The sequence below is a fragment of the Sabethes cyaneus genome, chromosome 3 (assembly GCF_943734655.1).
Source record: "Sabethes cyaneus chromosome 3, idSabCyanKW18_F2, whole genome shotgun sequence".
Taxonomy (NCBI): domain Eukaryota; kingdom Metazoa; phylum Arthropoda; class Insecta; order Diptera; family Culicidae; genus Sabethes; species Sabethes cyaneus.
In genome coordinates this window covers 185,494,155-185,506,565 of record NC_071355.1, presented here as the reverse complement: position 1 = coordinate 185,506,565, position 12,411 = coordinate 185,494,155, and the positions used below count along the sequence as shown (strand labels likewise).

The window sequence follows — 12,411 nt, the reverse complement described above, 5'->3', positions numbered from 1 at the left end:
TGGATAATTTTCAATGAAACTCACAATATATGAAGTAATTCGCGGTTTCGTCACTAACGAGAATGACTAGCTGTGGGTGGCTCGTTTATGTAGGAGTGAGAGGGGAGCGAAGAGTGGAGGAGAGGATCCGGGAGTTTGATATTTGATGTTTTTGATATTATTCCTACTGCAAACAGCCTCAGCGAGGGCCCCAGCTAATGTCAAAAAATCTTTATATGTGTGCGTGGTGGGAATACTTCATAGTCCGTAGCCTTTAGGTATATTCTTTGGTAGATAGGCAAAACATCGCAATACCTTTCAAAAACCAAATGTGTGTGTGTGTATGTTCGATGATTTGTCGAAGAGCTAAAACCAACATTGATTTTATGCTTTTTATTTATATTTTGTACCAGTATCGACTTGTTTATGTTGCAGTTATATTTCCGTGCTCACGTTTTTTTCAGGTACATCAAATGTTTTATGAATTTTGCTTGAAAAGTACAACGTTGTTCCACTATATTTCGTGAAAGAAAGCAGGTAAGACAATAGTATAAAGATCACTGAAGTCTATAACAGTTATTTTGTTTATATCCTTAGACTTGTCGGTAAAGATGTCTCGTGTCACAAAAATAAAGCATATTCTAAAAGAACAGGAAGCAGATGAATTTGATGTGCCCAAAGAAAACCAGTCTATAGTCCGTGTGGTAGCTAGCCGAGGAAACAATCTACACGAGGTGGAAACCGCCACTGAAGGTGAGCCACGCTTTTTAGTTTCGATGCCGGTTAAGTTCCGTAAGAACGTATGGATAAAGCGAGGAGATTTTGTGCTGGTGGAACCGATAGAAGAAGGTAACAAGGTAAAGGCCGAGATATGTCGAATTCTGACGGCGGAACACATAAAAATATTCGAGAAAGAAAACGTTTGGCCTAAAAGGTTTACCAAGAAACGGGAGCTCGAAGACGATCTGGATGATGAGGGTCTAGTTCGAAACACGAACCGAAGGTTTGCAGAAGAAAGTGACGACAGCGAGGAAGAAGAGTCTAGCGATGATGAGGATTGAGTGACTTTTTATTTAGCGAGGCATTATGGTTTCTGTATTTAAAAGAAACATGACATTGTAATGCAATGTATGAAATATATTTCTTGTACAGATATTCAGAACGAATATGTCGTCAGTGTTATATACACAAAACATGCAGACACTTGCAAGAATAAATACGATTTAAAAAGATGTAATTCTTAGGTTTGGCTTATGTTTTATTTGTTTCGCTGTAAAATGTATGTAGGTATTATGTCAAAAAGGTACAAAGCAGAACCGTTAAAGTTGCTTGCTTTATACTTAGTGCACTTATTCGCTCTCATATTCTGTACTATATGCTATTGAATGTTGTTGAGATCTTCATCAGTTATTTCATAGTTTATAGATTATATTACTAAAACCACTATATCTATTTAAATTCTAAGTAAAAGGGAAAAAGAGAGCATTTCTTGAGGACAACATACATGCAAGCTATTCGGGAATGTGAAATTTTATCTATGGAGGAGTATATATTTCCCTGGTGTTGCTATACTACAGTTAAAATGACTATACTGCTTTCATATTTACTGACTTCTCATATTGTTGCCTTTAGCAAATTCAAAGTAAAAGTTTCTAATAAGAAAACTGTTTACAGGTTTTTAAAATTGGCTCACTACTGAATTCTGGAATCTAGACAATCTTGCGTCTATGGTTAGGCACCATTCGTAGAATTAGATCAAAACTAAAACCATGTTTGATAGTTGCTAGTTTATGACGTTAAAACCTTGTGAAACTTTTTAGATTTGTAAAAGTTACAAACAATAAGATTTAGACAGTAAGCTGCAAACTGAATATCAGTGCGCGTAACAGTTATGCTTAAAATTATATAACAAAAACAGAACTTTAATCTGAGTTTTGAACTTATAAACACTTTCTCAAATAAATAGGTATACACAAGCAATTTCTAAGAACATTCAACTAGAAAATCTACAAATGCACAATAGTTAGTTTTCGGTTACCGTCAGCGGTTGTTGCTTTATTTCGAGCTCCTTTTCATCCAGTTCCTTCTGTTCGCCGTCGTCGTTCTCTTCGGTGTCCCCCGGGTCGGCTTCAATTTCAACCACCATCTCTTCGCCGGGTTCTTCTCGTGCGTCTGTTTCCTCTTCTTCGATAATGGGTTTGCCCTCCTGAGAGGTAATCTTTGGTGACGTTTCCGACGAGCTAATCGGCAGAGAAGAAGGCCGAGCCAACTTACTCGAGGAACTACTTGCACTCGCCGTTCGGAAGGGGAAAGCCGGCAACTGTTCGACCTGTGGCGTATGAACTGCTACTATTTCTGTTTGTGTCTCGCAGCTGTCGCGGGTGCTTCCTTGTTCATTGGAGGAATTGACCCCCGTCGATGTAGCTTGTGCTCCTTGTTGCGGCAAATTGGCAAAAAACTGCATGCAATTTACTATGTCCCTTACGGAGCTTTGCAACTGTTGCACTTGATTCATTAGCATCGAACAAGTCTTAGTAAGATCCTGAACGACTAAAACGGAGCTGTTTTCGTTATTGATAACATCAAGCTTCAACGTATCGGTTGTACCGTTCGCCGTTTGAGTGGGTTGCATGGTGGAAACTTTCTTCCATAGGGCATTAATGGCTTGCATCTGAAGCTGTTGAATTTTGCGCTCGTTTTCCAGTGCAGTTTTGGTCATTTCCATATCTTTAGTAAGTTTTAAAATGTAATCTTGAGTTCGTTTCTTTTGTAAAATTTCCGCAATGCTCTGACCTCGTTTTCGACTCAAATAGCCGCGCCAAATTTTCTGGATGAGAATGACTGAATTTTCGGTGGTTTTGTTATTGATGGTGGCCGTACCATCTATGACTTCTTTTTCCTTGGTAGCTTTAGCCATAATAACATGGTTGTTTTGCTGTGCTGCCTTGTTGCGAATCGTTTTGAGTTTTTCAATATTGATGGCTTCGCTTTCGTCATCGGAGCTAACGGCGTTACTTGAACCTCCTTCCGGAGGCGTAGCTTGGGTAGCATTGGTATGTTTTGATTGGTTCGACTGACCACGCGATTGGCTGTTACTGATATTGATCATAGTTTTGCGAGGAGAAAGTGATGGGGACGAGCGCTCACTGCTCACACTGTTACTAGTGCTATTGTTTGCTGAAGTATTCCGCTTTGCTGGCCGAGGGCTGGAGCTCTTTGCAGTGCCGGCTGTTGGAATGCTACCAGATCGGGAGTTTTCTGCAAATAAGATAACAATAGTTATATGCTAGATCACTGGATATATTAACAAACAGCATTTTTATTAACCTGTGTTTGTAAAAGGAATTGTTATGGTAAACATGACTTCCCTTTGTAAGAAAACAAACGGAATTAACGGATTTCAACAAATAAACTGTCAATGCAACGGCCTACTATGGTCACAGAGAACAGACTACCAGGTAATTGACAAAAAGTGTGTAAAAGGTTTTTATGTAATCTACGAGTAATCCTTCAATAGAGCACCCCTCGAGCAGTAAGTGGCAAACTAAATCTTGATGTCGCTGCCATCGCTGCTATGTAACTCCAGCACAAAGAAATGTTGATAAAGGTATATGGATATTTTTTGATGCGTTTGGCAAACTATTTCTGGAGGGCGCTACCGGCAGATTTTACACACAAAAAATCGATTACTTCCTTCGAGCCTGTTAATCTGTTCTCTGTGCTATGGTCATGTGCAAATATAGACCACAGCAATTCTTTTATTAAATAGATTCATTTTCTCATTTTTGGTAAATGAAAAAAGTATAAATTAAATCAAGTTTTTTGGTATTTCTGCATTTTTCACACTAACTACGCATTTACAAGTCTAATAAATGACACAATATGCATATTAACGTGGTCATGGGAGCAATAAAAAATGCACGAAGAATCAAGTGGCGATTCTTATTTACTCATAAGCATCATCAACGTGCACGATGCTCATCTCAGAAGTACCGACCTCAGAAGTAGTGACTGAGTATTCTACGAGCAGTTGCGATATGCAAAACATTAAGATTGTTATCGCAAAGTTCAATGGTCGGGTCGGTCAAGAGTAACAATACAAACCGGTGATTGTAGAGTTTAGTGACACCCGTGGACCAGTGAAATGGTTCTAAGACTTATCGACTTTGCCAACTCCAAGGACATAACCGTACCTATCAAAGCGCTAACGTTGACTCAGACCACTACCCAGTGATGGTTAAAATGCGCTTACTCTCCGTTGTAAGCACCATTCGATACCGACACCAACCTCGGTCAAATCTCGTGCGGGTCAGCATAAAGACGTCGCCGTAAACTGCGAGCATTTACTCGCCGGAAGAGGACAACCAACCAACCAAAACCAAAATACGTAATACTACAAGTCAGAAGGTGGATAGACACAGACAGACGAAGAGGCTATTGGACTGTGAGAACTATCGTGCAATTACCATTCTCAATGCCACCTGCAAAGTGCTGTCCCAAATCATTTTCCGCCGACTATCACCGATTGCGAACAGATTTGTAGGAATTTATCACGCCGGTTTTGTTGAGGGATGGTCAACAACGGATTAAATATTTACCCTGCGGCAGATCCTCCAAAGAGGCCGTGAATACAGAATTCCCACGCACCATTTGTTCGTTGACTTCACTGCCCATCATAAATGAAAAATTGGCTAATATGCCATTTTTCCAAAATTGAGGTTATAATATCACATAATAGTAGGTATACACCCCAAACAATGTCTCCACGAAAGCCGATTGTAAAAATTTGCATTTCCGGAGGCACACGAGGTGAAACAATTTTGGCTAATATCCAGTAAGGCTAGCAAGCGCTAAGTTTTTGGATCGAATCTTATTTTTTTTATTGCCACGACAGCCTACACGTCAAGATTCGAAGCTCCCATTAACGCCGGCATGATGAAGCTACTTCCAACTTCTAATTTCAAGCGCTTGAAGCTCACACTTCGTTGGTAACTTCTTCGGGGTGCACGGATTAGATGTTTCATCATCCACTTCGCTTCCGGACTGTTGAAAATAATCTAAAACCATTTTGAAGACTCGCCAGCATGAAATAATTGACAACGTATGCACGTTAGCCAAATTTTTCCTTGGATTGTCAACTCTCCTGTTTATAAATGAAAAAATGTCCACTGCGTTAAAAATCTTCCCCGGAAGGATTTTGGCCACGGGTATCGCTGTATCAATTCAATGGCATGGCTCTGGCATGTATGAAGGGTAATATGCACATTAAACAGGTTGCCATTACCGCGTAAAACCTCTTTGACAGACAAAAGTAATAAAATTGCTTTTTTCTCAATTTCATGTTCGCGGTATATTAGCCAATTCTTATTTATGGGCAGTTCAAAGCTGCATATGACACTATCGACCGAAAAGAGCTATGAAAAATCATGGACGAGAACGATCAAACTAATTCAATCTAGAATAGATGGTATGAATTCGGATTTCAGGTGGATTGCCAAGATCATTCGAATCGCAGAAAATCTGTGGCGGTGTGGCTGAACAGTACACCAAACTAAAGCGCGAAGCAGAAAAGATTGGGTTAAAGGTAAATACGTCTAAAACATAGTGCATGCTGGCCAGTAGAACCGAGGCCGACTGACGCGGCCTGGGCAGTAGTATAACGATTGACGGCGATGAGTTTGATCTAGTCGACGAATTTGTCTATCTAGTAACGGCGAACTAGCCGTGAGATTCGGGGGCGTAATATCAGTGGAAGCCGTGCTTACTATGGGCTTCACAAGCAATTGCGGTCGAGCAGACTAAGCCCCCGTACAAAGTGCACCCAGTACAAGACGCTTAATAGACCGAATGTTCTCTACAGGTATGAAACATGGACAATGCTTGAAGAGGACTTGCGAGTGCTTAGTTTTCGAAAGACAAGTGCTAAGAACGATCTTCGGTGGCATACAAGGGAATGAACCATGAACTCACACTGCTCTATAGCGAACCCAGTATCAAAAAGGTGGTTAAATCTGGACGGATACGATGGGCAGGGCATGTTGCAAGAATGCCGGACAACTACCCTGCAAAGCCTTAAAACCAGTAGGAACAAGGCGACCATGAGCGCAGCGGTCAAGATGGTTAGACCAGGTGGAGTGAGATCTGGTGGAGAGTACTCGGTGTCTGATGAATTGGAGAGCGGTAGCTCACAACCGAGTTAACTGGAGAAACCTTGTTCAACCGGCTTTGTCTTAGGACGGCAAGCCAGTTAAGTAAGAGCGGTAGTCACATGGACCACAAGGATGTCGACCATATATCTGCGAAAGCAAGTAACTCGGCCACGTCACGAGGATGCCGGATGACAGCTCCATGAAGTCTGTTCTCTTCAGGACTAGAGGGGCCCTATGTGCTATATGGTTCGACCAGATGGAAGCTGAGTTGCGAGTTTTTGAGACGAATAGGTGATGGACAGCCATGGACTAAGTGGATTGGAGAAGAGTTCTTGATATAGCAAATGATTCCAACTTTAAGCTGCAAATGAAGAAAAAACTTATATACTTACCTTTGGTTTTAATCGCCTTTGGAATCTGCGGAGTTTGAGGCTGCGGTTGGTTTGCACAATTTTGCATGTTCCGCTGTACAATTGTAGCCGCAGAATTAGTCGGCCCGCAGTCAGGGCTCATCAAAGATTCCGGAACCGGTACCATTTTCGAAGCGGCAGCCAGCGGGCCACCCATTATTACCGGTGTAACTGGTGGTTGATCTGTAACAGTGATGAAATAAATTCACTTTCAATCATACAGGCATACAGCTGATATAATTTATACCATTATAAAAATTTCCTGCGCTGGCATTAGCTTGTTTGGACAATACGATACTTTCATGCATTGAGATATTTGTTGAGTTTCCCCCAGCGCTACCTATATTCAGCATATTAGAATCCAGGCTTTGGGACATAATGTTGTCGGAAGTAATATTGTCAATAAGTGATTTCGTCAGTTCGAATAATTGGCTACCACCAGATGTGTCTACCTGACTGGAAGTCATCAAACTACCGGAAGTATTGCCATGATAGCTGTTCGACATTGTGTCTGGCGAGTGTTGACGCCCGCTTAGACGAGTTACTAAAATAAAATAAGTTAGATTTCCACTGCACAGTACGTAAACTGTCATGAATACCTCTAGGAGATTGAATTCGGCTGGTTTGTCCTTTGCGTCTCAATGACGAGGGAGAATTATTGACCGGAGTAATGGAACCGTCACCATTGGAATTTTGTTCTTGCAGTTGACGTTGATGTTGTTGAGCTTTGCTCAAAATTAACCGCAGTTTTCGTTCATTTTCATTTTCTAGTGCTTCGCCAGACAATGGACACACCGTACTTAGGTACCGTGCCAGTGCCGTTTGATCACCAATTCGAAATTGACGACCTCTACCTTGGCTGTACAACCATTCTGCTTTTAAACTTTCGATTGCTGTTACCACAAAACCATCTATTATCTTCACACTCATGCACCAGTTCAAGACAAATGGGCGATAGTCAAATCCTCTGTAAAATGGTATTCTTTAAATCTTAATTACTTTTGAAAATATGAAATCAAACCAACATTGTATTCCCCGTCATTTGAACGCATGGATTGTCAGCTATCGTAATGCTGTTAAGATTGTTCAAATGACTCAGAGTGCAAATTTCATCCAGGTCGGAAATGTTGTTCTTGGCCAGCGTTAGAGTTTCCAACGACTGTGGCAGATATTTGTCGCATTGCCTCAAATGGGCAACACGATTACCGTTCAAGTAAAGATCCTAAAACAAAATGCATAGTATAAAAAGTGTATTTTAAACGCAGTCTGGCCAAACCTTCAAATTTTTCAGAAAAGAAATATCAGACAGTATTGCGATACTGTTTTCTGATAAGTTGAGATATTCGAGGTTGATGTTGGTGTTAAGGTGTTCAATGGTTTTAATATTGTTTCCTTCCAAATTCAGATGCGTTAGATGGATCAGGTCTTTCAATCCTTCAATCGTAAGAATGCCGTTGTATGATAGGTTCAATTCCCTTAGGCAGTGTAACCTACAGACTCCATACATCCGCAATAATTGATTTTTGCACAGGGAGAGCTGTTATAAAGCAGGAATGATAACTCTTAAAAAGAACTTTTTTACCATAGTTTATTATAGGCATAATTTACCTTCTCGATTTTCAGATAGGAATCGATATTGTCAATCTTTTGCAGTTCATTGTCATCCAGGAGTAGTACTTTGTACTGCTGAGCGTCGTCGGTTTTTGGTATCTTTTTCAGACACTTTTTTGCTAAATCCAAAACACATTTTTGAGAGTCGGCTTCGATTTCTAGAAAAAATAAATAGCAAAATACCTACAATGAATAATGCGGCAACATAAATCTTTGATTATGCATGACAAACGATTGGCAAGCAAGTCATATTGTTTCATAATCATGCATTTTTATCTTTGCATGCACAAATTTGCAATAAAGTGCATTGGCAATCTATTTAAAAGCATACATGACTTAGAACGGCTTAAAAATACAATTCTTTATTAACCTACCCATTTTTTCTACTCTATGCACTTGCACAACACCTTTTTTCACACAAAACGTCAAAGTTATCCTTATTTTGTTCTCTTCCTTTCCAGCAATCCTTTATGTTGCTGGTGTTGTTGGTATTTATCTTCAAGTGTGCACATCACTTTGAAATCATAATGTTTTTATGTATATGGCGAGGGGGTGAGTTTTGTTATGTTGCATACGCCAATGTTGCCATCCCCGGGACTGCTTTACCGATGCGATGTTTATATGCTAAAGCCGCTAAAGCGGCTAAAGCAAAATTCCGCGATAATGCTCAGGGTTGGTTTGCTTTCGCCGTAATGAAAACATGAGTGTTGTGTAAATTTATTGAACTAAATAAAATAGTAAATGAACATACATGTTATAATGCAGATTTTGAAGATTTTTAACACCCCCGATCCTATATAACGTTATTTTAAAAAGCTGACTGCCGGCATATAGCAGGCATTAGCACCCGTGGCTCGAGCAGCACGTTTCTTCGTCAACTTTGTTGATATGCTCAAGCTGTTAACCGCATCGAATTTGTTGAATTGTTAAATTTTGTTTGAATTTTTTTTTGTACTTTTATTTCTACTGGCTCCAAAATTGGGGTAATGTGACATAATAGAAACGTACACAGCTCAATTAAAAAATGTTATGATTGTTTCATATCCCTAAAATAATATGTTATTGGCAATGGCAATAATTAGTCGTACGGGCCTGGGAAGCGAGCTATCACACGAAAAATATCTAAAATTTGAGCTAAACAATCTTTACATGAAAACTGAAAAATTGCTGTATCTTCTATGAATTGAATGGTATGCAAACCAGTACTAATATCTCGCGTAACTTTTCAAAAGGTTATTACGGAAATACGAATGCAAATGAATGCAATTGTATTGCATGAAACGGCTGCTTTCATCATTAGCATGCCAATGCTTAAGAACTCTAGCGTAAAAATCAGAAGAGAGGAGCACTGAAGAGAATCTCTCACCTAATCGTTTAAGAGAATCTTTAAATTTCACATTATACCCTTTTTTACTCCATGATTGTCCCTGATCTTTTTCAGATCGTTTATTTTGTTTCTTCAAAGCACTTGAAGGTCCTGTACCTGTGCAAACTGACCAATTTCACCATGCACTCAAAACTCTCAGTAGTGTACAAAATGTGTTTGAACGTTGCGAACTTTGTGGCTAAGCCATCAAACCCAAGCCATGCCATGGCCAGGCTCTCAGACCTCTATACGAGGTCTAGCGCGATGGTTTATGTAATCTACACAGATCTGTAGAGTGTGCTGTGGACCGCTGAAACAAGCAACCCCCAACCACAAGCGTTACTCCATGACCATGGTGGATGGTTTCATTCGTTACTGTGTATTGTAGCTTACGGGAGGGTATTCCCAGCACGCTACTAATTTTGGCATACATTACTTTTTTGGCTACACTTTCCCAAATAAAAAACTTTGCTGCTATATAACAATACTGAAAAAAATGTAGCACTCATAGGGCCTTCATGTGTTATAACTATTTTTATAAAAGTGTAAGTAATTTACTAAATTTCATTCAATAAACATCAAAACCACTGTTTTTCCACTAGCAAGTAATCTGGCTGAAAAAAACAGCAGCAATCGCTTACGCGTATCCGCTCTTGATGATGGTTTGGAAAACATACAATTATGATCACGTTTACTTATTCTAGAAACTTATTCTTATACTTATTCTAGAAACAGCTGTGAATATGCTATCACAGAACAATTCTACTTCTTTTTATCATGGAAGAACACAAAAATTCCCCTCTGATATGAAAATATAAATCAATTTTCATTCACTAGCCATTAGCAGCATTTTGTTTTTAACTCCAGCATATGGTGCGTTATTTACACTACTACCAATATGTGAGGCCTGAAACGCTTCTATCGTGTTGACATAGCTAGTATTTGAGTGACAACCACTTGCTTCGGGTGCTAATGTATATGAACGATTCAGTGATACACTAGCACCAGCAGCAAGCTGTTGTCACTGCGAAACTAATTATCTTCAATGAGCTCGGAATGTAGGCAATAGCGACACGTTATCCATCGAGCTCTCTTTTGATCTGTTTTGCAAAGCATCTAGTCTCTGTGCAGGCTATTTCGGCCGGTTGGATTTAAAAAACACAGACACCACTATAGAAAATGGGCTCAATTAAGCCGCAGCAACTTCATCATTTCTCGCGACTGTAACTCAAATTCAGTAGCGTTTCATTAAGACCAAAATACACGTCGATATTCAATAAATTATATTCTATCAACAATCTATAGTTTCAACGTAATTCCTGAATATTGTTCAGGCTACCGCTTAATGGGATGGAAATACCCTCCCGTACCCTATTTGCGACATATTGTCGCGAATAAATATATACAGTAGATTTTAATTGGAAAGCTTTCTTTTGTATTTAATTTCAGGACAAGAACTGATTGCAATTAGCAGAGACGCACGGTGGCTTAGGTTGGTTATTAAGGGTAAATAGGAAGGAGGATTTGAATAGTAGCAGCCTCGAAGGCAGTCATCATGTTGTTCAAGGTTTGCCGGCCGAGGTGGATGAAGACTTGGATTACTCTGGCGAACATGAGAGTGCTTCCGGCTCAGGGGCTTGTTTGCTATTCAGCGCGGTTGACCAAAGGCGTCCGGCTACAGCGGATAGTGGAGCAGGTTACGGTCAAGCCGAAACGAAGTTTGAAAGTAGCCATAACAGTTGTGTTAATAGGGGTAGATCATATCCGCATCGGAATCGTGTGGGTTCTGCCCTGAAGCGCGAATTCGATATCTCCGACTTGAAACACTCGGGAATGAAAATTCGGCGTCACAGTACCGGAACATACTACGTTTTATTGCCGGGATAAAGTAATATGTAGATAAATTTTGGTCCATTTGGTGTTACGCGGACTCTATTTCGAGCCCCTCCAGTTGACTTTGCGTAATCAACCGAAATAGAGTTTGCCTAAAGCACGACTGCACGGGCCAAAATATGTCCATTACCCTACATTGACAAGGTTTTGTCTCCGGTTTAATTTCAAGAAGTCAAAGCCTCGAAAAGTCCCATAGGCGCGGGATCAAGTACTTAGATTCCTGATGACACCGAGTGACGAAAAAGATTGATATGCAAACTTTGTTCGACTGGACACCAGCCAAAGAATGCATAGCTTCCTGAAGACAGTCGAACACGTGCGACTAAAGGTCTCATTGAGAATTTTGATGCCGTCTGGGTTTACAGCATGACAACACAGGAAATCAGTCAGAAACTGACTGGGAAAGTTGTATGGTTAAAATTGCTACTTGGAGCCTTTCGACAGACATTGGATGGTCTAATCACCATCATGGAGGACAATCAGTTTTGCATAGGATTTTTGCACTAGCCCCGTAATTATCCCGGTACTCTATAATAACTATAGTTACTATATATATAGTTCGGCGGATAGAAAATCGGGAGCCAAATAAACGTCAAAAGCGGAGCCAAAAGCTTTTCAAAATCCAAAATGCAGGAGTAATGTTAAAAAAACACACTTTATTTTCATAGAACTAGTCATTTTCAACACCCGCCAGTGATTATTTTTCGTAAAAACCTGCACATTTCACCATAATTTCAAATTTAATTTCATAAATCAGGGATGCCAATTCGCCTGGTTTTCTATCCGCCGAACTATATATATAGTAACTATAATAATAACCGGCTGCGAAGTCTGTCGATATAGAAGGGTCAAGTTCTTAAGGACGTTTATACCCACAGCTTTGCTTTGATTTTTAATCTCACGCTTTTAAACTTTAAATAAAATTCAATCTCTCGAGATTGATTTGATGTAGCTAACAAAAATGTTAAGTAAGTAGGTCAAAGCGAAGGTATTTTATTTTATT

At 39.9% G+C, this 12,411-nt stretch overlaps 2 protein-coding genes across 2 annotated transcripts; one reads left to right on the top strand and one right to left on the bottom strand.

Annotated features, from left to right (window-relative positions):
* Positions 1–412: 412 nt before the first annotated feature.
* LOC128742829 (probable RNA-binding protein EIF1AD) lies at positions 413–1,941 on the top strand. Its single transcript, XM_053839307.1, has 2 exons — positions 413–516; positions 577–1,941. Exon 2 carries the CDS (start codon positions 591–593, stop codon positions 1,038–1,040), a length of 450 nt encoding a protein of 149 aa, XP_053695282.1. The 5' UTR covers positions 413–516; positions 577–590; the 3' UTR covers positions 1,041–1,941.
* A 61-nt stretch (positions 1,942–2,002) lies between these two features.
* Positions 2,003–8,607, bottom strand: LOC128740490 (uncharacterized). The gene is made up of 8 exons (XM_053836033.1): positions 8,524–8,607; positions 8,147–8,307; positions 7,815–8,075; positions 7,564–7,760; positions 7,138–7,505; positions 6,786–7,082; positions 6,521–6,721; positions 2,003–3,237 (listed from the first exon to the last, which is right to left on the bottom strand). Exons 1-8 carry the CDS (start codon positions 8,525–8,527, stop codon positions 2,003–2,005), a joined length of 2,724 nt encoding a protein of 907 aa, XP_053692008.1. The 5' UTR covers positions 8,528–8,607.
* Between the last annotated feature and the right edge of the window lie 3,804 nt (positions 8,608–12,411).